Source organism: Aulonocara sp. 'chitande type north' Nkhata Bay, linkage group LG3 (assembly GCF_057382095.1).
Source record: "Aulonocara sp. 'chitande type north' Nkhata Bay isolate Kocher_YH1m ecotype deep benthic linkage group LG3, A_spYH_male_GT1.1, whole genome shotgun sequence".
NCBI classification, from domain to species: Eukaryota; Metazoa; Chordata; class Actinopteri; order Cichliformes; family Cichlidae; genus Aulonocara; species Aulonocara sp. 'chitande type north' Nkhata Bay.
The window spans coordinates 61,949,090-61,974,991 of NC_141346.1; the positions used below are offsets into that span (position 1 = coordinate 61,949,090).

General features: G+C 43.0%; 2 protein-coding genes across 5 annotated transcripts in view; both read left to right on the forward strand.

Annotated features, from left to right (window-relative positions):
- lrch4 (leucine-rich repeats and calponin homology (CH) domain containing 4) overlaps positions 1-5,082 on the forward strand; it is a 28,400-nt gene extending 23,318 nt beyond the window's left edge. Inside the window, exon 18 of one of the 2 annotated variants that reach the window (XM_086285374.1) lies at positions 4,265-5,082. In XM_086285374.1, coding sequence (XP_086141500.1) covers positions 4,265-4,375 — 111 coding nt within the window. In that variant the 3' untranslated portion in view covers positions 4,376-5,082. The other variant, XM_086285373.1, reaches the window with a different exon arrangement.
- Positions 5,083-5,444: 362 nt separating this feature from the next.
- Positions 5,445-24,970, forward strand: senp3b (SUMO specific peptidase 3b). Of its 3 annotated transcripts, none has more exons than XM_086285377.1 (12): positions 5,445-5,607; positions 6,939-7,081; positions 8,601-9,275; positions 9,667-9,780; positions 11,810-11,921; positions 13,302-13,449; positions 14,430-14,477; positions 18,700-18,777; positions 21,941-22,078; positions 22,498-22,581; positions 22,708-22,758; positions 23,696-24,970. In XM_086285377.1, exons 2-12 carry the CDS (start codon positions 6,994-6,996, stop codon positions 23,804-23,806), a joined length of 1,647 nt encoding a protein of 548 aa, XP_086141503.1. In that variant the 5' UTR covers positions 5,445-5,607; positions 6,939-6,993; the 3' UTR covers positions 23,807-24,970. The 3 variants fall into 3 exon arrangements, with proteins under 3 accessions (XP_086141503.1, XP_086141501.1, XP_086141504.1); XM_086285375.1 differs by lacking the exon at positions 5,445-5,607 and adding an exon at positions 5,639-5,733; XM_086285378.1 differs by lacking the exon at positions 5,445-5,607 and adding an exon at positions 5,792-6,269.
- Positions 24,971-25,902: the final 932 nt, after the last annotated feature.

Here is a 25,902-nt window from a genome sequence, read left to right on the forward strand (position 1 = left end):
TCTTTCTGTGCGTTTGCGTGCGTGTGTGTCCTCTCCTGTCCAGACTGAAGTGTGTGTGTGCTCTGATGTGCTTCTGTGTAAGCTGCCCAATGTGCTGCGCTGTGTGACAGCCCTGCTGGCCGTGGAGGGGGAGGAGAAGGACCGGCCCCGCCTCCACTCCTCGCCTGAGGCTTCGTCGTCCTCCACCTCGCTGCTGTCCGCAGACTTCTTGCTCTTCTACTGTGCAGTCATGGCGCTGCTCTACGTCCTCTACTGCTACCTGCTCCCTTAAAGCAACGACATGTGACACGGAGTACGTTCGCCATAGCAACAGGCTGTTAGCATAGAAAGCAAACGGTGCTCGTGTTGTAAGACCTGTAAGTGTGCTGCTTTGTACTGGTGACTGAACAGAAGCGCTCCGTGATGATTGTCTGTGTCACAGCTGCCTGCACCATCACCAACCATCTCCTGGAAGTTCATTTAAACCTGGGTCGCTCCATTAGTGACAAGTGAAAGGTAACTGCTATCTGTCCTGATGACACTGGTTATACTGGTGGAAGTCTGAGGGAAACAGAGCCCAGCTGTTCTGTGTATTTGAAATCTCAGGTTAACCAAGTGTCTCATTAGACATGCAGGAGGATGTTCACAGAGAGAAGCTGTGACCAAGTCTCACTGTGTGTGTTTGTGTTGTTGGGCTCGATGCTTTGCATGATTCACAGTTCCTGATGTTTCCTACGCTGGCCCTTGCTGCAGCCCTCTCCCCTCCAGATAATCCTCGCTCTTAGCCAGTCTGTCTGATTAGCTGTACCTGACAGGTGGGCGGGGCCTCTATGCCTGACACACCCGTCTAAGGGATCTCTGCTTTTGCTGACCTCGTGAGGAGCTCATAGAGAGCATCTGCACCTCATTATTTAATACAAGAATACACAAAATAAAGGATAATGTTTCCTGATGTGAGCGAGTGAAACATGCCTGCGCTTCAGCAGGGGGCGCCGTTACTGCCTCAGACCTGAGGTTCAAACCCCTCCAGGACGCTCTCTGTGTCAGCTCCATTACTGTCAATGGTCTGTTTGACCAATCACGGTTAACCCGGACTCTAACCTGTCTGTATAAATGTAAACAGGTCATTAAATTATTGCTTTATTTATTTTGTTCTATGTTTGGTTGTCTCGGTGAAACAAGTCCAACATCTTAGTAGTTTTAAAACTTTGTGAGATTAGTGTGCGCACTTTAAGTCACTCCAGCAGGTCAATTAGATGTATCCAGGTAAAATAACCCTGTGACAAAGTTTCCTTTGGAGATTCACAGATGTGATTGGCTCAGCGTGGAAACTTTGCTGTTTCTACTCAGGGCCAGTGTGTGCAACCAACATGACACACTCGTTACTGCAGCTGTTTAACCCGCAGGACGAGACATTTGGGAGATTCAGGCTACATTCAGTGTTTGAGCAAATATTCAAACATCTGAAACTCTGAGTGTAAGCGATAGTATTTCACTGGGAGAAATAGGAAATGAAAACGGTTTCCTTTTAGCTTCATACATGTCGTCACTTCAACTTCCTTAAAAAAGTTGCTGTGCTTCCTTTCATGTGATGAGCCCTGATTAAAAGTCCCTCTGTGTAACTCTGGGCTTTCTTTATGTGCTGACTTTATTATTTCTATAACTTTCTGTTTGGCTTTACAGCAGTGTCCTTGCTAAGTGAGTGAGTGTGCACATCACCACAGCCTGGTGTTGATCTCACCTCAGACCTTCTCGTCTTCCACTTTAAGGAACTCTGAGGAGCCGGTTTAGCCCGTCAGCGTGGTGTAAACTTCCTGTGATGTCACTCTGCTGAGACACAGTTTGTTGTTTATTCATGATGAGTTTGGCACTGCTGTTAGACGTAACAGCAACTGAATCAGCCCGCTAACTAAAATGGGACATTATTCATGTAAAAACCATTGATTTAAAGACGATGGCTCTTTTTACAAACGATTCATTTCCATCACTGTTGTTGTTGTGGGACTAAAACTAGACGCTGCAGTCTGGCTTTTGGCTTCAGGGCCACTTTACCTAAAGGCTGCTTCAGTCTATCAGCTGTATGTTGTGGGCCAGCTGATTGGATCAGTTTATATAAATGGCACCAAATATGAAGCGACAGTAGCTGCCTCGAGCCTTTAATCTGACGAGATGAGAGAGCAGCACGGCTCAGAGCGGCGAGCAGCGCCTTCCTGTTACACGTGTCTATTGTTTCATATGAACTTTGGTTATCCCAGACTTACATGGGTCCACCTGTAATTCTCTATGTAAATAGATTATGGGCTCATTTACATGTAACACACTGCATTCATCATTATTATTTAATGTGAAGCACTCGGTACCTGAATCAGAAGCTATTGTAAATTTAGTTGTGTAACAAACGTCTAAACAAACAGTAAGTGTGCACATTTGTGTGTGAGCACTTACTTCTGTGCTGTAACTGTGCTGCTTGGCAGGAGCCGCTGTTTCCCCTTAAATGTGCCACATTTGTGAGGAAATAACAGGACAAACTTGCCAGACCTTCTCTGCTGATGCCAAACAGCTTATTCTGCTTGTTGGATTGAAACACGACTCATCGGCCTGTGGAAGAACCGTACGCAGGTACAGCAGCCTGGGTTCATGCAGCTCACACGCTGCTGTTGGACGGCCTCTGACCAGCATGCGTCACAAGTCAACTGGTGTGATTGTGTTGGTTAGTCTGGGACAAACAGGCTGATCCTAGGAGTGTTTGATGGGACTGAGGTCAGCACTGTGGCTAGGCTATTCCAACCTCACCGTCCCCAAACTCTGAACAGAGCACCTTTGGCGCATCTCCCACCAAAGGTGCTTTCTTACCTTATCAGGTAAGAGTCCCGTTATGTCACCTCCACACTTTGACCTGTTCAGGCTCCAGTCAGCACCTGACTGTCAGCACCACATGGTCAGCGTAAGAGTGTCAGAATAGGCTGCTTGGTGCTGACAGAGAAGCTGTGGCAGGTTTTCATGGTGAAGGACGCGCTGTGTGAGAACAGACGCCTCGTTGCAACAAACAGCGTTTCCTTACTTTCTGTTTAAAGCTTATTTAACAATTCTCACTTTCTGGAGTTCCTGTTTCAACAGGTTCTTCTGAAGGAAATTTTATTGTATTTATTGTTTTATGGTGTTTAAATTTCTATTTTTGTAGTGGTTACAGACCAATGACCGAGCAAAATCAAGGACACAAGTGTTTATTTCAGTTTAGACATGATATATGAAGTAGGTGCAAGTGATAGTTGTAGAAGCTGAGCTCCGTTCACGATGGCGATGTTGGCTCTGCTCCGCCCCCTCAGTGTGAGTGCAGTGGGATTGATTGGCTCTGGTGTGAGGACGCTGTTTTATACTGATTTAGATTTTTGTCCATTGTAAAACCAAAATAACTGCTTCTTATATCTGACAGTTTTATGAGCACTCTGCTGTTGTTTCAGCTCAGATGTATATTTTTGTAGGTCAAACTGGACGAACACTAACTGATAAAATCCACAATGATGCAGACATATTCTTTAATGTTAGTCCAAATGCATTTGTATTGTATATTTCTACACCTTTTACTAACGAGGATGATTTTTGACTCTTTGTCTGTTGTAATTAAATGATTTCAAAAGAACTTTTTGGTGCTTCTCTGCTGTGTTTGCTTTGCTGCTGTTGTCTTCCTGCAGCTTCAGTGTCTCATTTTGTGAAGCTTACATGCGTCCACCTCGCCTCCTGAAACTGTCTCATCTGTCTTCATTGTCGACCCGTCATGTGCGAGTTGTGACAAACCATCAAACTAATATCAAAACTGCTAATGAGTCTGAAACCTCTCGGTTCAGTTTTTTCTGTTAGAAGAACAAAAACCTTTCAGAGTTTCTATAATACAGTGACAGCAGCATCTGTATTTCAAACCCATTTAAACACCTGCATTAGTCCTGAGGCAGCTCGTGCTCACACAGGTAAGTACACACAGTCAAATGCATCATCTTCAGTAAAGAATGAATACGTCAATAAAAGTCGTGCTCTGGTATTCAGGGGAACATTTGCACTGTGATGTAGCTGCATCCTCTCATTAAGTGACAGGACTCCTTGGTTTTGTCTCATTAGCAAAGTTTTTCAAATCTGATCAAACCACACTTAGAAATATGCAGCATTATCAAAGTTATAAAGCTGGACATACTGTTACTTTGATATTAATGAGTGACTGCTTACTGGTGAATGTGTAGAAGTGTATGTTTCTTACTTGGATCTACTTCCTGCTCTTTCCGTCCCCTTCCAGGATTCTTTGTGTTCACCTCAACTCATCATGGAGGACGAAGGCCTGAGTCGGTTGGCCCAGACTGTCCAGACGTTGTCCGATCTGGCAGACCAGCGAGCCCCAAAAACATGAAGCCTTTGTGGCTGCTAGCTCAAAGCAGTCTCGGCACCCCAGTGCCACGCCAGCAGTATCTCAGGGCCAGTGTTTTATTTTTATATGCTTCATATTTGATCAACTTTACAGAGTTTGTATTAAGAACAGCTTTCAAATTTCATAAAAAAGGTAACGGTTCAAATAGATCTGTAAATCACTCAAGCGCTCGTTGTATCCGTACCATTTTAGAGAGTCTGACGTTTTTGTGTACCTGTAGTCGTACTGCAGTGAGTTCAAAACAAACACAAGTGGTTAATGAACAATAAAAAATATATCAAAGCTACAATTTGTTGATGTGAGCGATGGAAAACGGTTTCTATGACTTGAAATATGAACTGCGAAGGATGCAAGTCGTCAGTTCAGCAGGAACCAGCAAGCTGCTCTCACTGCCAAGCACGCTGGGAGGGTAAGTTCAGCTGAACATTATCAGTGAGTTGCTGCAGCTCAATATTCAGTCCTGACAGCACAGTAAACAATAACTTAATGTCACTGCTTTCGCCTCAGAGTTCAGTTTGAATGAATGTGGGTCACTCGACGCGTTCCATCTTCTAACCGTAGACATGGACAGAACCTGTTGCGTGTGAATCTGGTTTCCTTTAGTTCCATGATGGTCTGCACGGCCTGGAGCAGACCAACAATGAAAGAATCACCTGAATAATTTCTAAAGGTTCTGTTTGCACAGCAGCTCTAGGACCAAAGGCTTGTGCCATCCCTTATTTCTTTATTTTGCCGCCAAAAAAAAGCATATGAAGTGATTTATTGCAATGTGCAAACATAAATGGGCAGTACATATGGAAAAAAGATTCTAAAGATAAATTATACAGCCTGACTTTTTTTTGCTATTACAAAGGCTGTCTGCAATGTGTAGACATAATAATGGTTCATCCCCTGGGAGCAGACCAAAAGTGGCAAAACAAGCAGGAAACCGGTAAACGTTGAAGTCCGAGTTTGAGTCTTTCCAACCGCTATACCACACCATACCACGTGGGGGCGGTATAGTGCCTAACAGCTAATGGCCAATCGTCTTCAAACACAAGAAGAAGAGAGGAAGCGGAGGGAGAGTGTGGAAACAGCTACCCCACACTTGACTTCATTGAATGAGATTCAACATCAATTAGCGTTTGTTTTGGGTCAGTGTTGTGCACACAGAATACGCTCACATTCTGTCAGAAGAACGCGGATAGAAATTTCTACACCCCTACAGATCAAGGGTAAGCATGCAGTGGCAACATTTAGCTAGGAAACAAACACACACTGGGCGGTTTATTTTTCTGCTAGCATGGTATCTGCCTACAGTCCGCTTAGCTAGCTGAGGACAACATGGTTATAGCTCAAAGGTTAGCCCGCACACTCAACAGATAATTAAAGAACTCGGCAAATTTGAATAACTTCACCTTATTCCTTATGTTCGTGTTGATGCTTTGGTTGTCAATAGTCATGATATATTATAATAAAAAGGAGTTTGCAGTTGGTGTGAGCTTTATTCAGTCTAATTTGATGAAACAACGGTAAGCTAGCTATTAGCATTCACGAGATAGCATTGGTGTAGACTATTTCCTGCAGAAGTGTTCATAATGGAGGAGTTTTATTGAGAAGAGGATTTATTTAGTAATTTATTTTTTTAATCCTGCACGTAAACAGTTAAGTCCATAACTACGTGTAGTTCCTGTCGCTTTTTGTCAATGCCGCTGTCATCACACAGTGGTCGGAGTGAAGCTAGCAAGACAAACTGCAGGACTAACATCAGTGAGCAGGATAAGTGAAGCAGCGTGGAGGCACCGGGACGTGTATTCTGTCTGTGTAGCAAAGCCTGTGGCTGCCCACTGAAACGGTCCCACGCGTTAGTTGTAAAATTACGGCGTGGGGGTTTTAGGTCATTATTACTGCCTTTATATTCCTAGTAGTTGTTTTGTAATAATTGTGCCAAAATTAGCTTCAGTACTTCGTAACAACAAGTCAAGACTATGTAACGGCTTGTTTACATTCCAAGTGTTCAGTAAGATTAGAAAAGCGCTGCCATGTCAAATTAATGAAATTTACTAATACTTCTACTTTTTATTGAACCATAGGCTTTCATTCGTGTGAAGTTGTCTTTTATAGGCTACTTATGAATATGTTTTGTAACCACCCAGTTCTTATTTTATTGTAAGACATGGCGGGTCCACGGTAGCCCTAAAGTGTTAGAGACTCCCCTACAAAATACAATATCCCAGGCTATCCCAGGGTCCTGAGTGTCCTGTACTGCCTATGGAGCACTGTCTCAGTGTTGGATCTATGCTGAATCAGATCAACTCATGTATCAATGCTGTGAAAACACTCAACTGCATATCGTTGTAATTTACAAACTAGAATAATCTGCATGGAAATGTGTACTTTCATCTTTACATTTTGGTATATAACACTGCATCTCTATGAAGCAAAGTGATTCATAGAGTTTTCTTTTTGTCACTTAAAAATCCAAACAGACAGAAGCAGCTACTGTGTTATTCTGATGTCCACTGTGGACTTCATGAACTGACTGTATTCTCTCCCACCGTTGCAGACTGTGTTTGTTTGTAGGTGACGAGCTGGCGCAGGTTGTGGGTTTTTCTTGGATAATGCGAGACAGTGGTGGTAGCCTAGCCCAGAACCGCTGGCAGAGAGACCTGGGTCTGACCGCTGTGGGGCAGAACGACACAGGAGGAGGTTAGCACTCACTGTTTGTGTGTAAAATATTTACCCCCCAGTAGGGTGGACGTTCAGACCACTGGGTCAGGCATCTGTGGAAACCCTAAGAGGTTGATGGACACGAGGTCACTTCCATTTTTGAAATGAAATGTCACAACACACAACACTTAAAAGTAAAGAGGAACAACTTTACGGAGTTACTTGTGGCCTTCATCAGGGTCATCATCACCCTGATGACGTGTTGCTGGAGTCCCTGCACTGACTTTCTCATCCTCTCTGTGCCCCTGAAGTTAAATGTCAGTGATAAATGAGTGAATATTCAACAACAGTGTGGTGTAGGTTTATAAAACTTGCCTCAATTTGTTTTCCTTTTTCTTTATTGTGTCTCATGTATGTTTTAAGAACTTGCTTTTTATGCCATTAAAAAAAAATCGATCTAGTAACCAGTGAAGTCCAGCAGTGAGCTGTGGCCCTCAGGGGCCCCAGAAAGTCTTTGATTTCAAAGTCTTCATCAGGGGTGGGGAACTCCAGGCCTCGAGGGCCTGTGTCCTGCAGGTTTAGATGTGTCAGCTGATTTAAATGACCTCCTCAACATGTCTTGAAGTTCTCCAGAGGCCTGTGAATGAACTCGTTTGATTCAGGTGTGTTGACCCAGTGTGAGGTCTAGGACCTGAGGCCTGGAGTTCCCCACCCCCGATCTACTTGGTATCTAAAACGTGGATGTGGGTGGTGTGTGAAACCAGCATGCAGCTTAGGTTTCCCACCAGGATATTTCATTCATTTCATCGAGGATGGAGTGATCACAGCACACATCGATACCTTAATAAACACGGACTGAATGTATGCACACATGCTCTCATCTTATTATAACTGCTGCTTTTCTATAGTGTCTTTAAGCTCTTTTTGGTGATCATACAACAAACACTAATCAGACTCTGGTAGTCTCTCTTTGCCAGGATACAAAGGATGTCGGATTAACCGATACTAAACACACAGACGAATGATTGAATGTGTTCCCAGGCAGAACGTTTCCTCGTGGTTTTGCAGGGTCGACCCAAATTTGGACGTACTTTTCCAGATTTCGATTTTGACAAGATCCCCAACGTCACTGAGTGAAATGAGGCCAAAAACCAAACCTCCAAAAATAAAAAATTAATGATGTCCCAAGGAAAACTGAAGCAGCAGCTAGAGCTGTTACTTAAGGCTGTGTTCAAATATTCAAAGTAAGCCTGAGGGGGTGACTCAAGGCCTTTGGACAGCACTGTGGGGTAGATGTTATTTTTTAGTGAAATGAAGACGATACGATGCTTTTTTTAATGTGTCAGAGGTCCATGCTCACTACAAATGGGATAGTTTGGCCTGTTGGTAGGTGGTTGCTAAGTAATGTGATACAGATAAGTACAGATAAGTGTGCCTTGTTTATATTGTGTAGGAAGAGCTCATAGATACATTGTTACCTGTTGTAATGAGCTGCAGCAGTACTTTTGGGCTGTCGTGATGCCTGATTGGTCGATAATCACTGCTGTTTGTTTCATAGGTGGGATTCCAGCGGACCGCCTCATAGTCCCAGTGTCAGATCACAGTGTATCCACCCCCATGCACCTGAGACTGGAACATAAAGAAAAGGTGTGGACGGGTGAATATGTAGTGGATGAGGAAGATGGCATAGGTGGGACTGAAGCTGTAGGTGACGATGAAGTTAACAACTTTGATGGTGAAGACATGGGTAAGTTTGACAGCAAGAGTTTGGAAAACAACGAGGATGAAGATGTTGAAGAGGATGGAGACCAGGAGGTGGAGGAGTGGGGAATCTCAGATTTTTCTTCCCAGTCTTCCGAGCACCTTCATTCACAGCAGCACGATCATCAGAGACCAGAACAGAAGGCTGAAGAGATCGGCGAGGCCCCCGTAGCTCACGCACTAAGCCAGGCTGAAGCGGGAGACTTGTTTAGGTCCCGCCTAAGCAAGTACAGGGCTCTGAGAAGACTCGGGCGTTTGCGATGCCGTGGAGGTCTTGGATTTCGGCTCTCTCAGCACTGGAAGAGCTGGCGCCAGCAGGCCCGGTGGATGTGCTCCGTAAGACCCAGGTGCAGCCACAAAGGGCAAAGGAACACTCAAAGAGAACAGAGGAGACTGAAACGGTATGAGGGCCCCCCGTACGGGCACGAGGAGTATGACGGCAGTGATGACGGGCACACAGAGTCTGACAGAGGTACGTATTCGTGTGGGAATGCTAAGTAATGGGAATAGCAGGCATTTAAAATGATATGTTTTGTCAGTGGCAACAATCAGAGTACCATAACAAAAGTAACAGATGTTTTCAGTCTGCTTCAGTCGCCAGTTTTACTGCTTTTGTGAAAAAATCCCCACGAGGCATTTGAATAAGTGGGAATAATAATAAATTTCCATAACCTGCAGTGACACCAGCTGTGATACGCTGCAGCGTCATGCTTAGTAGAGTTTAGTTTAGCCTCCCTGTTACTGTTAAAAGTTGCAGTTAAGTTACCTTTGACCCAAATTGATTTAACTGTTATTTTTGGAATTTGATAAAAATGCCTGAGTCTGCAGATTCCATAACAAATATGATTTCTTTCCTTTGGCAGATCAGCAAATAAACGGCTCCTCCTCAAGAAAGCAGGAGGACCGAGTGACCCTGGAGGCAGAGGTCAGGCCGGCAGAGCTGGCTCTTACTGAAGAACACACAAGTTGTGTGAATGGTATGTATCACAAATACTTCTAGCCTTGCCTTAAATGTTTGTGCAGTACCAGCGTGGGCAGCACGGACGCTCAAGGTCGTGAATGTGAGAACGAGGCGACGTAGGCGCTTCAAACTTCTACAGCATGGGCATCAAGTCTTGGACGAGTTTGAATATCAGCGAGCTGAAGAGGTCAGGTTTTCTGAATGTGAGAGCTTGTGAATGAGGCGACGTAGGCTTTGAAAATGAAAAACATCGGTGTGTCTAGCAGGAGGCTGACGGGCAGCAGCGGTGATTGCCAGCTCGCATCAAACATGATGTCTGCTCTGTCTTAATACCCAAAGACTTGAATCAGTCTTGGAGTTAAACACGTATCCTTACTGAACAGTCTGAGCTGCAGATGCTGAATGTGTCGTACTGATAGTGAGGAAGGCTGTTTCCACATAACTGTTTTCATGTTCCTTACGTCACATGTCTGAGTCGGGGGGACACTCTACACGGCAGCCCGGGACCCCATAACTCGAGATTCATCCAGCTGTCATTGCTTTTATCTCATATATATATGGAGGCACCAATCAGTCCACACACTTGTTGCTCCTCCATAATGTCCTGTTATCCTCAGCTGTAAACCTCACGTAACAGCTGCTTTGACTGCAGCGATCCGGACTTTACGTCCAGGGTCTGAGGTGTCCGCTGTCTTTGTTGGGTCTAGAGTTTGTCTTTAGCTGTGAGTCTCTAAACTGCTTTTAGACTGACACGTGTTTCCTGTAGTGCGTCCCTTCATTGTGACTGGGTGACGTCCTGGTTCATGTCCGTCCTTGTGTACCTCCCTGTTGTGTTTCAGTGTGCGCTGCTTCTCATGTCAGCATCAATGTGAGGTCCTACAGTGTTCATGTTACAGAGTGTACTGTAACACATGCTCACACATGTGTGATGCATCAGTAACAGTTCATGCTGTGTCTGTGGCCTTGTATGTCTCGTGTGTAACTGTGTCAGCAGTGCCGTGTCGGTCCAACCTGGTTCTGTAAAGTCTTTCTGGACCCGTGTAAAGCAGAGCTGTGTCTTTGTACCCACTCGTTCCCTATTGTTGCCTCTGTGGCAGGTGGGTCAGATTATCCTAGTAATCGAGTATTCCACTGATTTCCATCATTGGCCAAGAAATATTTGGATGTCATTAATGAGCCGTGATAAGAGGAAAAGACGTCTCAACATGAACTGCTCGTTGGTTTCATCTTACAAATGTTTTTCATTTAAAGTTTGACATCTGTCAAAAAACAAATGAAACCTTTGTGTTCATGTTCTCAAATAAACTGTTTTCAGCTTAGCGGTATCGTTTTCATGAATGTGGTTTATATGAAATCTAAATGAAGTACAAAACTAACGAGTTGCTGTGCTTTTGTGGAAGACTGACACTTCTGTTTAGTGTGTGTGGACATTAAACTATGGCAGCATCATCTTCACTGGTGCTTTTTGTTTAAAAACTGGGAGCTGTGGGGCTTAACGTTGTCACTCGCTGCTCCCAGATAGTTTGAAATGTGGGTGAAACGCTGGCATTTACATGGTGACAGCTAAGAGTTAAAGTGAAGTATTGACACAAAGAATATGAGTTGAATATAGACTATAGCTCGACTGCACTAAACACTGAACATGAATAATGTGGCGTTTCCACAGTGCTGCAGCTGCACACTGTTATTTATCCAGAGGGTAGCAGGGAGACCGTTTGTATGGTTAACATCATGTGTGATGGAGGCGGAACATGTGAACGTTAGCAGCACGTGAGCCAGAGCTTGTACAGTCTCACAGGTTTGTAACCCTGCTGCGTCACAGCCTTGTGCTCTTCATGGAGGAGCACAGAGTGTGTTTCAGTTTGTGCTGCACGTCCTCTGTTGTTGAACATCAGCCAGTATGAAACTCACTGCTCGGGTTTGCTCATTGTTGGTGCTCGCAAATGTAAATGCATGTATCTCAGCTGGACATGTTGTATGATGTTACCTGTATTATACCTGTGTGTGGCGCAGCCCTCATTCATGTGGCTGTCATCTGTCTCGAGGTATTCTGGAAGAGTCGCTACGGCAGTACGGCAGTTTGATCCCCATCCACGTGGATGATGTTGTGGAGAAACTTCAGGACATCTTCAATGAAAACTTCTCACACCCACACAGGTGAGACGTAGTGATACTGTTGTGTTAACAGTGTTCTGTGTTGTTACCATCCTTCTCTCATCCTTCTGTGCAGTAAAGGTTAAGCTGGTGTCCATATCTACGCTGTAATCTGCAGCACTACTCTGAGGGCGGTTGAGACCACGTAGAGCTTCAACACCATCACTTACTGATGCATATTTGAGACATGTGTGCGTCTCGTAATCAAATGTGTTTTGCTCCTTCAGGATTTTCTGGATAACTTGGGAGCATTTCCCACTATTGAAGTGTGTTTAGCTCCAATTTCAGCCATGTTGCATTTGGGAATGAAGCAGTTGATAAGGGGCCCCACCGCCTGCTGTTAAACAGGTTGTTCCCTCCTGGGACTTAGCCGCAGTGTCAGAGTTTCAGGGCTGAGTTTTGAGCCTGTGGAGTGTGTGGGGATGAGTGAATTTTATGTAGCAATACTTCCTGTGGAAACTTTCCCTCCAACCACAGTGAGGTAGTTCTGCTGTGGACCTGCTAAGTCCACCAGAGGAAGGTGGACCCTTTAGGGGCTCTCTTTTTAAGGGTGTTGCATCCCCACACATGTGTTAGGGTTTTGTTTTTGGCCTTGATGTGACTGTGCACTCACTGGACTCTTGATGCTTAGCATGCTGTTAGCTCCGTACCGAGCTCGGGCGTGTCCTCGGTCGAGGTGTTATAGTCTCTGGAGCATGCAGTCTCCTGTAGTGAGATACACACTGTTTGGTTACACGAGCAACCCCAGTTCTCTGAAAACCAAAGCCGGTATCTCACCATGCTGCCGGACTTCATGGTCACATCAAAGAAACACTTGCCTGGTGTGGAGCCAGGGGCTCCTATAGAGGGGGTCTGGGGACCCTGTGTGCTTGAACCATCTTCTTGATGTGGTGGAAGCGGAGCTCCCGTGATTGGTCACACCAGGATGGCATACTTCATAGCTCACTTGGTTTTCAGAGAACCGGGGTTAGTGTGGCTGTGAACGTAGAGCAGGTCATCTACTCATCGGAAAATTGGTGTTTTCTTTATCCATTAGCTTTTCCAGGCTGCATGCTTCAGTATCCTTGGGGAAGCTGCAGAATCTTGAGTTGCTCGTGAGGCATTCAGCGGCGTGTGGAGATGGATAAAAGCTCTTAGATGTACAGAAACATGCTTGCATGAATGTTTGGGTGAATGAGACGTTAAGCTTTGTTTTCACAACTCACAACTTAATGTTCACAGAATCACTATGTAACTGCAGTTGTTTTGTTTTTGCAGCAAAGGTGTCCTCTTTCACTTGCTGTAGCGATCCTTTGATTTGGGCTGTGTAGTGAAAGCTTTCATTAGCGATGTCTGAATACATGGAGCTAACTGTACATCTGATTTTGATTCGTTCTTCCTTAGAAAAGCAGTGGTCCAACATCTAATACACTCCTTCCACCGCTCATCAGGATCTGTTGTAGCTAAAACCTTCAGAGTCAACTACAAGCGGCATGTTCTGACCATGGACGACCTGGGCACTCTGTATGGACAGAACTGGCTCAATGACCAGGTATGCTAGTACACTCTAACTGGGGCTTTTGGGGGGAATTTTGACTTAATCTTAGGCATTAGTGCACCTAAGTCCAAAGGGAGTCATTAAAATGTGATTCAGTACACCTGTGTTGTTCCTGCGGTGGCACATTTTAGAGATACTGCTGTTAATACTTCGTAACTTGTACGTGCTGTAAATGATGCAGGTGCATGGCATCGGCTGAGTTAGGTACGTCAGTATATGTTCTCGTTCTCCAAAGTCCAGATGTTACAACATCCAATGTTTCATCATCAAGAAAAGCAAAACAAATTAAAGCTGTGAGCAGTGATGACAGGACACTCACTCTTTGGTTTATTGTAGAGTCTTTACCTTCCAGAATAAAGTGCCATGAAGCGACTGCTGTTGTGCTTTGGGGCTATCGAAGTTAAACTGAACTGAATTGAAAATTTCAGTTGGCTGGAGGTGGAGTGGTGCAGTTGAGCCATTTCCTGTAATCATATTTAAATCAAACTCCTCAACGATCACGTCAAATATGCAGGTTTGTGCTTCCTGTCGTAACTTTGAGGCAAACTGTAAAACAAACTACTGAAGACTTTCCAAACCAAGGTTTCAACATTCCTTGTCAACCACAAAGTGTAATATCTGGAAATGACAAACGGCAGACTTCCTGTTGGGTTTGTCTCAAAGCTTCTCTGAACTGATCTTGGAAAGTTGCACACGTGTACCAAATTTCACCCACACAGGTGGAACCATGTATGCAGAATCATTTTGTACTGTCCACATGCCAGACCCATAAAATATGTACGTTTTCACCAGAGCAGATGCGTGTGCAAAGTTTAGGCCCTCAGCGAGGCTTTAAAATCAGACTGTGTTTATGAAAACGGCTGCTTGGTTTCACACTCGGGCCTTAAAAGTAAAGAGAATTGTATCAAAAGTGTTGCTGCCTGAGAACATTTCTCTTTGCACTTTAATTCTTACATTGTTTTTGTGTTATTCAGGTGATGAACATGTACGGTGAGCTGGTCATGGACTCTGTGCCAAAGAAGGTGAGGAAGCTGCAAACGAAACTGTTGCAGCTTGTGCTGTGGATGGTTTACCTACCCACAGTTATTATTGTGTCGTTGCAAAAGCCATATGTAACATCTTCTGAGATTCTTCAGCCTTGTTTGAACCTTCTGTGCTGAACACACTGAAACCATGCTTCACTCGATACATCAGTGCACAAGATCAACTACATCAAATACTTGATGTATCATAATGAAAACAGCCACTCAGAATATATAAACTGAGTATACAAAGATCTTACAGCTGTGATATGTTCCTTCGTTTTTCATTGTTATTATGGTAAATATTTTTGTGGAGGGTCTAATAACTGAATAATAATAATAATATATTTAGAGCAGAAACTATTGATTATTTGAATTGGTGTAGTTCAATTCAGTGTTAATTATAGAGCACCAAATCAACACAGTTGCCTCAAACCGCTTTATATTATCAGGTTGGAGATCCTACAATAGTGCAAAGAAAACAGAAAAGCCAACAATCACATGACCCCCTATGAGCAAGCGCTGTGGTGACAGTGGGAAGGAAAAACTCCCTTTTAACAGGAAGAAACCTCCGGCAGAACCAGGCTCAGGGAGGGGCGGGGCCATCTAACGGGATCTGTTGGGGTGATGGAGGAAGACGGGACGAAGACAAGCTGTGGAAGAGATTAACAGTAACTAACGATTCAGTGCAGAGAGGTCTACTAACACACAGTTAGTGAAGAAGAAACACCCAGTGCATCATGGGAATCCCCCAGCAGCCTACACCTACTGCAGCATAACTAAGGGAGGATTCAGGGTCACCTGGTCCAGCCCTAACTATATGCTTTAGCAAAAAGGAAAGTTTGAAGCCTAATCTTAAAAGTAGAGATAGTGTCTGTCTCCCGAATCCAAACTGGAAGCTGGTTCCACAGAAGAGGGGCCTGAAAACTGAAGGCTCTGCCTCCCATTCTACTTTTAAATACTCTAGGAACAACAAGTAGGCCTGCAGAGCGAGAGCGAAGTGCTCTAATAGGGTGATATGGTACTACAAGGTCATTAAGATAAGATGGGGCCTGACTATTCCTCATCACTTGATGTTTGCTGTCTGTACTGTATCACTCTCTGTTCCTTTTCAAACATACACTGTTGTTTTTGTGTAGCTTATCTGTGTAGTCGATTTAATTGGAAACTTACAGATAACGTCTTATTTCAGAGTGTAATCTTCACGTGGTTTGTCCAGAGCACTCTCTGATTCACACACTAGTTATTTTCAGTTTTCACTCACTGTGTCTTCAGCGATTCACTAGCTTAGCTCATAGCCGACTTGTTAGCAGTGTGGCCTCTTGACCTGTTCCTCCTGCACTTTCCTGCTCATTAGGTCAGATGTTAATGAATAAGAAATACATGTAATAAATGTAGCCCGTTTGTGGAGGCCAGGATCACTGATTGGAAAAACCCGTAACTAGCCAGGCCGCTGTAGCCGGTGCAGTCAAAGGTAGCGTAGGCTCCGTTAGCTCTCCCCTGGCAGATTGACCTGAGAATAAAAAGATGGCTGGGTGACGGGGATGAGGAAGCATAGTTCTAAACAGAAGCCCCCGGTACACCACCAACACCTTCTTGTGTCTAATCGTTCTGCTGCCAGACAAAAACAAACCAAACTTGAGCAAATGATTTAAATACAAATAACCAAGAAAGAACAATATCGTGTCCTCAACAGCACCAAAGAGTAAAACAGTTAAATGTTAAACTTTAAACATTGCGTCCCTCTCTTCTAAGTCCCTGTTAGTACATTAATTAATAAACAAATGGATTTACCTGGTTACAGCAGGATGATTATGTTAGTTTAAAGGGAACCCCGGTTATTAAGACATGTTTGCGCTAAAATGTGTACTGTGCTTTCAATAACACATGTGGTATTAAAATATACTAAATGTTTTCCTTCTAAGCACATTTTATATAAAACCGATTTACTAGTAGGTCGCCATTGTTATTTACTTCTCAATGCACTCTGGGTAGTGACGTCACACGGTTGCACCGCATCCAGTTCACAGTTAACAGCGCACTGGAAATCACTTCTGTTCAACCTTTCCAGTTTGAACCAGAGCAAACCGAAAACAGTCAACCAGCACTTAGTTTAGATGAGGATGAAAACAATCCGTCAAACGATGACGAGAGAGTGAGGGAAAACTACTGGTGTCTATGCGGCTACTGCTTGCCAATGGCAACGGCGTCTCAGAGCGTTTGTCTTAATCCAGATGTTCTTTGGGCAGCCCTTGTTAGCCTCCATGACCGGTATCCGGTCTTTAAGTGATAACGTGATGAATCCTGCTTCTGGGCCCAAAGTAGTCTGCCTTTAATAAGACTGTTGTGTTTTTAACATGTTTTAATGTTTTGTATCTTGTTCGATTTAAACTCAACAAGCCCTTAAAAACAGTCAGTGATCACTGTCGGCTTCTCACGGTTTTTATTACCGCCAATCATTTTAAAGCTCAGATTTTAAACCCTTACGATGTAACTGCAGCCCAGCCCATGTAGCAGCAGTATATTAATGACTAACCTGGTATTGTGGATGGATTATCTCAGTCCTGACTGAAGTTTGGTCCGTTTACAGCATCCTGCCATGCGATTACATTCGTCCCTAACCATTGGGAACTCTCATATGAACTTTTATCAAGTGGGAAAAAAGTCCTCAGTTTGTTAGCGTTCATCCTCCAGCTTTACTGTTTATGTTATGCTAACATAGCGTTCACGTAGCACATCATTATATACCAGCTAGCCCAACTTCAGTAACCCTACAAACGTCACTGCTGTTTAGTCTTCATTTATGTTGGAGGAGATAGCAGAGCTGTACGTTTGAATTTGATAATAAATCTCTCAGTCAGAACACAGTGGTACAGGTACAGTGGAACCCCGGCTTACAAAGACCCCATTTAACGAAAAATTCAAGTTACGAAGGCACTTAACGGCAATATTTCTGCCCGTGGTATGGCAAAGTGCCCGCGTAACGAAATGGATAATATAGAAAATTTAAAAAAATTAAATTAAATTCCATAATGTTATGTACATGTACGTATGTATGCATGCATGCGTATGCTTTCTTCAACCTCCTCCACCAAGAACTTCGTCTTCAGCCAGCATCGCCTCACTCAAAAGGCGATGGAAAAAGGTGCTTCGACTTAGGAAAATTTGACTTACGAAAGACCCTCTGGAACGAATTAATTTCATAATTCGGGGTTCCACTGTATATTATATTTAGATGGAAACTAGTGAGCTAACTTCCTGCTAACTCCTAATTCAGTTAAATGTCATAAATTCAGTTTTCATGGATGCCTGGATATTAAACTTAATTGATACACCTGGCAGAGCAGCCACACTGATCATTTTATTACAGATGAACAACTTTAGACAGTTTTTTAACTCTCAGTAATGCCGCAGTGATCATTTGACTTTTGCAGCTGAGTTTGGGCCCAGACATGGCTAATAACATCAGACTCAAAGACCGCATAGTGCTGGTCTACCAAGTCGTAACCAGGTAATAGGCAAGTTAATTAATACGGTTGCTACACTTTAAAAAACAAAACAGGTTAGCTGAACGAAAGCACCTATACTACCGACAACCAATACACGTCATCGTCCCAGAATGCATTGTGTGCGAAAAAACATGGCTGCTCCCACGGCTCCAAGATAGTTTCAACCAACAAAGATTTAATGAATAACAAATTTTTTTTAGTTTTTCTCAAGTATGTCTTTATGTAGTGGAGATAATTTGTAACATGTTTAGAGTAACTTGTCATAATAGTCGGGGTTCAACACCCCTGAGTCGTTCTAACCATCGGAAACCTCGAAGCACAGGCCGAGGTTTGAAGGCCTGATGCTCAGCCTTGTCCACCCCAGCTGGAAAAACCAAAACCAGTCTTATTTGTTGTTCTCGTCCACCTGGGCCTCACAGAGTTTGTCTGAATGCTAATTGATGTTCTTTTTATAAAGTGTGGAAACACGCCTGGCAGGATGTGTGGCTATCAGCAGACGGGTATAACGAGCTGCCAATTATGGATTAAGGAGCTTTTTTCCTTTTGCTGTCATGTTATGATGGTAAAAAAATAAAAACAAAACGTTGGACTGTGCCGAGTCCTGTCTCTGGCTGCGATGACTGGAGCCTTGCTGCTCCCGTAGTAATGGTCTGTGTAATCCCATTACTACATGTTTACTGTCATCAATCAAAATCATTTTTTTTCTTTTTCAGGTCCATTTTTTCAACAGCTTCTTTTACGATAAGCTAAGGACAAAAGGCTACGAAGGAGTCAAACGGTGGACAAAAAATGTAAGTGAATGTGGCCAACATACTCGGAGTAGTTTAGCAGCATATTAACACTTTGTATCAATATGCAGGAATAAAACAATGAGGAGTGTCGTTAGAGCTGGATGATAAAAGACATTCAGTCTTGTCTTTAAATTACAATGTAACACAAATTTATGAAGGTGGTCTAAATAATTCAGACCTCTCATGCAGACAGTTGCAACTAAGAACTTTCTGAACATCAGTAGCACATTTCAAACGTCATGACAGGCTGCACACGAGTGGAAACCGTGTTTCATCTGCTTAGAAGAGTTTGAGTTTTTCATTAAGTCGGTACATAATATCAGAGTCAAAGAATCTCTATACGACTCTGTGTGTGATGCATGATTGTATGATCTGCACTGGTCTAGGTTAAAGCCTCACTGTCCGTGGGGTTTTCTTACACATCTGGAGTAAGAGTGGGGAAAACCCTCTGCTTTTAAAACTACACAGATTAGTCTTCTCACTTTACTAACTCCACAAAGGTCTTGAGCCAGCCGCCCATTTCTTGAAGTCTTTGCTTCCAAGGAGAAAGACCCGAGTGGTGTTGAGCAGTAGTTTTTTTCTGGGGGATGAAACATTGTCACAGTTTCGAAACACATAATTGGTTCAGATTTCTTTTGTTTGAACACTGCCGTGTAGTTCTGTGACCAACACGGTGACAAAAAGAGCTTTTTCCTGTAAACTCCTGCAGATGTTGCCATTGTATGCAGTCAAGAAACTGGACAAGTGGAGGACAAAAGTAGTAGTAGCTGTCTTAAATATCTAAAGAAGCAGGGTAAACTGACAACAAGCTGAGGAGTGCCAGACAACTCAACAACTACACTAAAAATTGGTGGCAACCAGTCTGATAGAGTGATGCGTCCAAATGTGAGATTTTAGCTTCAGATTGTAGATGAACAGGTGCAGTAACGGTCTCGTCTGTACAACAGAGACTGCATGTCAGCCAGCTCAGGATCTTCTTAAACCTGAAGTAATACTGAATGCAGAACAAACTGAGATTTTGCGCCACCCTTCAGTTCCAGCTGGAAAGCATCTGACTGCTTTATTTTACAGCAGCGATGTCAAACACACAGGTAATGCAGCAAAGACCTGGATAGAAAAACAATGAAACCTGGTCAGTCGTAGAATGACCCACTCAGGGTTTGGACCTCAGAGATGTTGAAACTGGAATCCTCAAGATTCCTCCCTTTGTTCCCTTTGTTCCCTTCTCAAGGGAACAAAGGGAACAAAGAAGACCTTTGGACTGATCTTTATTCAAGCTAGAAAGTTTTTACTGAACCTGACCTTGGAGAGTTCAGGCTGGTCTCACCAAATGTATTTTTGCCTTAGATTTCCATGTGTGTTTGCATGTTTCAGTACATTTCTGACCGTTGACCATTTTCTGATGGCTCAGTGCTGTAAATGTCAGTTTGCTTCAGTTTGAACTTTCAAAGAACGTTGTGACATCAAAATGAAAATGAACATATATTTTTATGTCTTTTTTTTTTTTTTTTAGATCTGACTGTTTATGTGCTCTTTTCATTCAAACATAACAAAGCCTGAGCTGTACGCACAGTTGTGTCTGCTCTGTGCTTTGGCTTTAGATGGAAATCAGCTGTTTGTCCAAACACCACTGTGGTTCAGCTTTTTTATTTGGTATCTACTGACACTACCAATGGACCATTTTGATCTTCTCTGGGATCTTTAGTCAAAAACAAGGCGTCAGACTAACTTTGGTTAAGACAAAAGTCTAGTTTGTATTTCAAACATAAGAGCTCTGCAGCAAGCAGAGCACGGAGAGTTCATCTGAAACTGAGTCCAGTTCTTTCAAACTTCAAAGGTTCTTTGTTACAAAATGAACTTAAACTGTCTCCTGTATAGTTTCAGATAAGCATGTTGTCTTTACATGATTACTGTTACAGCTTGTTACAAACCCCTGAAAGGAGCCGCCCTGACTCGCTCTTTTAGTGCTTGAATAAAAAACAGTCAACTTTATACGTTTAGTTAGCTGCTTCTCCAAGTTAAGATTTGAAAGCCCGCCCCAGTTTTCATGAGAGGAATAATATAAACAACACAATTACAATTTATTTTTTCAAAGGTTTAAACAGAATATTTTTTAACATTTAAATTGTAATTGTTTATCCACAGTTTCAGCTCACCTGTAAATATAAAATAGTTTTGGTTTCTAAATCATCCTAATATTATACACATAGAAGGCACATCATCATCATCATGCAACCTTACGATCTGATGACTAAAAAGATCCCACGAGTGTCTGGAGATTAAAGTTTTACTTTAAAGTTTTTTGTTGAGATAACGTGTGTGCCTCCGTTTCTGTTAGACCCTGATCATCCAGCACTGTTGAGCAAGGATATGCCCCGTTCCTCATTTCTTAGTTTCTTGCACGTTTGTCTTGTTCACACATTTTAAGATAATCAAACATAATGAAATATTAGACAATATTCAGTCCTGCTGCATTGCCCACCTGTGGTTAAGCTTACTGAGTGACCTGATGGCTGGACATGGTCAGAGTTCATGGTTGAATCAATTGCAGTCGTCCAGGTCCCGAAGCAGCAGAGCAGCCATGGACATTACTCCGTCCTCGTCTTGTTATATTAATATATCATTGTTTAATATCACATGTTACCATATATTATCATATTCAATGCTGTTAGTTTTTTGAGAATATTCTGTGTAAAACTATCTTTGATCATCAAGGTGTTTTTGGATAAATGTGAGTAAAATTAGTTTGGTCTGAAACGTGTAACAAATATACACCAAAGCAATGAAATACTTGCATGTGGTTTATCTGCAGTACCTGTAAAATCCCATGGAAAAATGTTGTGACGGGTTTTTATAGAACTGAAAGCGATGATGTGATGACAGCCTTACTCATCTGCTTGTCTTAGTAGGAAGAACATACTTCTCACATTGTTAGCGTCTGGCTTTGTTTGGTTCATAACTGAATTAGCTCTTGGCTAGCAGCCGCATACACCACTTTACAAGCTTTTCCATCTGTGTGTTGGTTACATTGCTTCAGACCACATTAGGAGCACTGCTGGCTTAGTGTTACAGGGTGGGGGCATCGTATAATTGAAAACCGACAGCTTAACCAAGATTTTTGTTACGTCTCTCAAACTCTCGTTTATTTCTGTTCATTTATCAGGTCGACATCTTTCAGAAGGATCTGTTGTTGATCCCCATCCATCTTGAGGTCCACTGGTCGCTGGTCAGTGTTGACATTCCTCGTCGAGCCATCACCTACTTTGACTCTCAGAGGACTTTGAACAGGCGTTGCCCAAAGGTAGGGATCAGGCAGCTTTTGGAAAAGGAATGAGTGGATGATTGAACGGTTTTTGAAGAAAGGTCAGTGGGTATAGATGCTTATTCTGTCAAAATGATTAATAGTAGCAAATAAGCAGCTGCGTGATATTTCTGGTAGCTAATATTGTTGCTTTTTAAAAAAACTTAGTATTTTTTAACACTTCAAATTTGTTGTAAAAGACCAAAGTTTTTGTAACCTCTTCAGTTGGGTTGTGTTAAACCCAAATGTTCGGGTCCAGAGCTGCTGCTCTGTCTGTCCTGCCAGTGATTCAGTTGCTGATAGGAGAGGGCGGGCTGTCACACCTATAGTGTATCCATGAATCTACTGCTCAAAGTCAGAATCCCTGTTTTTGGAAACAGGTGTCTCAGTCTCTTTGAATGTGTTCATTTTGATTCCAGCACATTTACAAATACCTGCAAGCTGAAGCCATCAAAAAAGACCAGCAAGACTTCCTGACAGGATGGACCGGCTTTTTCAAAATGGTAACACGACTTTTCTTTATAACACTTACCAAAGCTCTGGTGAGACTTTGAGTAAAAATCAAACGAGAAGTAGACTTTAGTTGAAATGGTACCATTGCTAATGCTAATGTATTTGTAATGTTGCAGAATGTGGGCCGCCAGAACAATGACAGTGACTGTGGGGCTTTTGTGTTACAGGTGAGTTTTCTACAGTGTGCATGAGGGCTGGGTGATATGAGGAAACTCTAATATTGCCATATTGTTTGGCTATATCGCGATATGTCTTGAGCAGCAAAGGGGCTGCAGTGTGAGCCTCAGTGAGGTCGGGTTTTTTATGTAAATACCAACATGTGTGGTATCCACAGAAACTTTCAAGTCTCAGCCACAAGCTCATAGAAACCATTTCTGCAAACACCAAACGGCCAACACAACAATTAAAAAGGTTATGTGCCTAAACACAAACAACAAAGCCACACTCAGCTTCATGTAACCCAGCAAACGTCACATTGTCTAACATCAAAGGTTTCGTCACTCTCCAACCAAAACGATCTGAACCAGCAGCAAAAGAAGGCCACAAATATGCTTCAGGAACGATAAACAATAACGTGAACGGTTTCCTTCAACAGAGGCCGTCGTAGCTCTAATCACAGCTGGTGTATTTAACGTTTCCTTTGGTGTGTGGGGAGATGTTGACATGCAGAGTTTATTCATGTCGTTCGACAACCTTCTCGTGAAATCCAGACGACAGCGAGTCCGAAACTCCCGCTGTCACCATATTTCTCCCATCTGCTAGCATGCTCAGCACAGTGTGGCAGGTAGAACATTTTCCAGCTAGGAGGGGGGATTGATGATGCATTTGCAGCGTGCGGGAACCTACACTCGATGGTTACGATAAAACCATTTTAACCATCGTACGTATCAAATATACTCGATATATCGCCCAGCCCTGATATAAACACGAACTCTCGTTGTTGAGAGCTAGCCATAGACAATTTGGATTAGTCTGTTCCACTTCTTTATAGCATTTATGAGGGAAACATGTACCTACTGCATAGATGGTAATTACCACACATCAGATTGTTTTAAATGTGTTTTAGTATCTGACCCTGACCTTTCCTTATCTGCTATCCTGCAGTACTGCAAGTGTCTGGCACTCGGGCAGCAGTTCAACTTTGGGCAGCAAGACATGCCCCGCCTCAGAAGACAGATGTACAAAGAACTGTGTCACTGCAAGCTTATGGTGTGACCCTTCATTTCCATCGTTTGTGGCCAGCTACACCTGCTCCGTCCCTGAAGTCTAACAGGATGGAGGGACAGTGTTAAAACAAGAGGAAAATGGGAGCAAGTGACTGGGGGAAAATAAACATTACAAACCTAACTTTTTCTCTTCCACCATGCAGAGAAATTCTTCTAGATGCGAACATTGTTTGACTTTATTTTTTCAGGTTCTGCTTCCCTCGGTTTGTTTGAAAAACACTGATTTAAATATCTGTCATAGTTCTTTGTGGTTGTGAGAGGCCAAGACTAGCTGTCTTATTTTGGGGATGTGCTAGTTATCCGTGTAAAGATAGTCCACTAGTTTTCTGGTTGGAGAGGGAGCACTGAGGTACGGAAAAGCCTGCGTCCAGGAGGTATGAAGGGAAGTCCCACAGTGGAGTTTGTGTTTAGAGGGCTGCAGTGACTTTTCCATCCAGCCAGTCATTACTTGACATCTTTGCAAATGAAACGTACCCCATGCAATGGCCACCGTTGTGGACGAGCTGTTCAGCACAAAATGTTTGCCAGTGTATTACAGTGTGAAACTTCCATGTACAATATTTTTAACAGTTTCCTGCGGTCTGCTCAGCTGGAGTTTAGTGGGAATCCATGGTTATGTTGGCAGGTAAAACTTTTTTCTGGTGAATCTCAGGGAAAGTTGGATTTCTGCAGCATCCATGAGTCCCGCCTCATGCTGGCCCACACAGTAGAAACTTTCCCCCTCGATCGCTTTCAAGTCATAAACCTTGAAAGCGATTGAACTGAAATGGCTCAAAGAAGTATATTTACAATGCATTTAATTTTTAATGTGTTTCAATCTCTGTCAGTAATTGTGGTAACATGTTTGGGTTTCATAAAAGATCAAGAAAAAAGACTATTTGTTTTTTTTCTTGTTATTTTTTTTGTTTTTGTTTAGATTTTCTGGTTAGTATAAAAGCCATTTTGTTGAGGACCACAAATACACACCAGGCATATGTCCACAGTGGAGATACAGTGCTCTCTTATTCTTTTTATAACAAAAGAAAACTTGTGAATAGTTGTTTTTGGCTTTGCTTTTTTTTTTTTCCAAGAAGGAGCTGATGCAAGAGAGCTGTTTTATATATCTTCTACAATACGTTATGACTGCTAAAAATAAAAATATGTGGCAAACGTGTGTGTGTGTGTGTGAAGGTTTTCACTCGTCCACATCATAGTAATGGAAGGACTACGTTCAGTTTCTTCAAGACGTTTCGTCTGAGAATCAGTCCCAGATTTTAAGCCCTGTTGTCCCTAAGAGGGCCGTTGACCCCCTATTGATTCTCTACATAATCACATGAGCCAAGGTGTGAAAATGGGGTGGGTCACACTCAGCCAAGGTTTCAGGTGAACCCATTGCCCCCCATCATGTGACTTACTGAAGTCAAAAGGCCCAGGATGTGTGTTAAGGCGTCTGGGAAGGATCTCAAAGCTGTATCGTAGATGGCAGACGCTGTCGGTGTGAGACGCCACGTCTGTTCAAAGAGGGTTGTTCACTCCTCGTCCAAAATGTGGACATTAGCATTTTGAAAGAGTGTGTTTAACCGGCACGCAGATGTAGACAGCTATGCAGTCTCCATCAGAACCACTGTTTCTTCCTGCAAACGGGGAACACCCCATAAGCTCTGCAGATGTAATTTAGTCCTAGTCAAACTTTCTAGTCACAAACAGCTTGTGGGAGATTGAACTGAAATGACCTGTTGGCTCAAAGAACTATATTTACATTGCATTTAATTTTTTCCTGTCTCTGTCAGTGATTGTGGTAATATGTTTGGGTTTCATGAAAAGTTAAAGTAGTTAGAGGTCTTCTTGGGTCATTTCTTCATCACATTATGGTTTGTTCCTCGTGATAGTGATCCCAGTTCTGAACTGTCTGCTTTGAGCTTCCGTGCTCTGTGGCTGCACCAAACCAGACTCTTTCTCTGGGGAAGCTGGGGGTGCACAGCTGACGGCCTTGAACATGTCGCTAAACTAACTGCATCTAGATATTATAGGATATCATTCAGTCCCATATTGATTGCATCATCCACAAAGTACAAAGGGGGCCTTGCAGTGACTACTACCAGGATG

Coding starts and splice junctions, on each gene's coding strand:
- senp3b (XM_086285375.1), top strand. Junction 7,082..8,600: donor GCAGAACGACACAGGAGGAG/GTTAGCACTCAC, acceptor TTTGTTTCATAG/GTGGGATTCCAGCGGACCGC. Junction 11,922..13,301: donor AACTTCTCACACCCACACAG/GTGAGACGTAGT, acceptor GTTCTTCCTTAG/AAAAGCAGTGGTCCAACATC.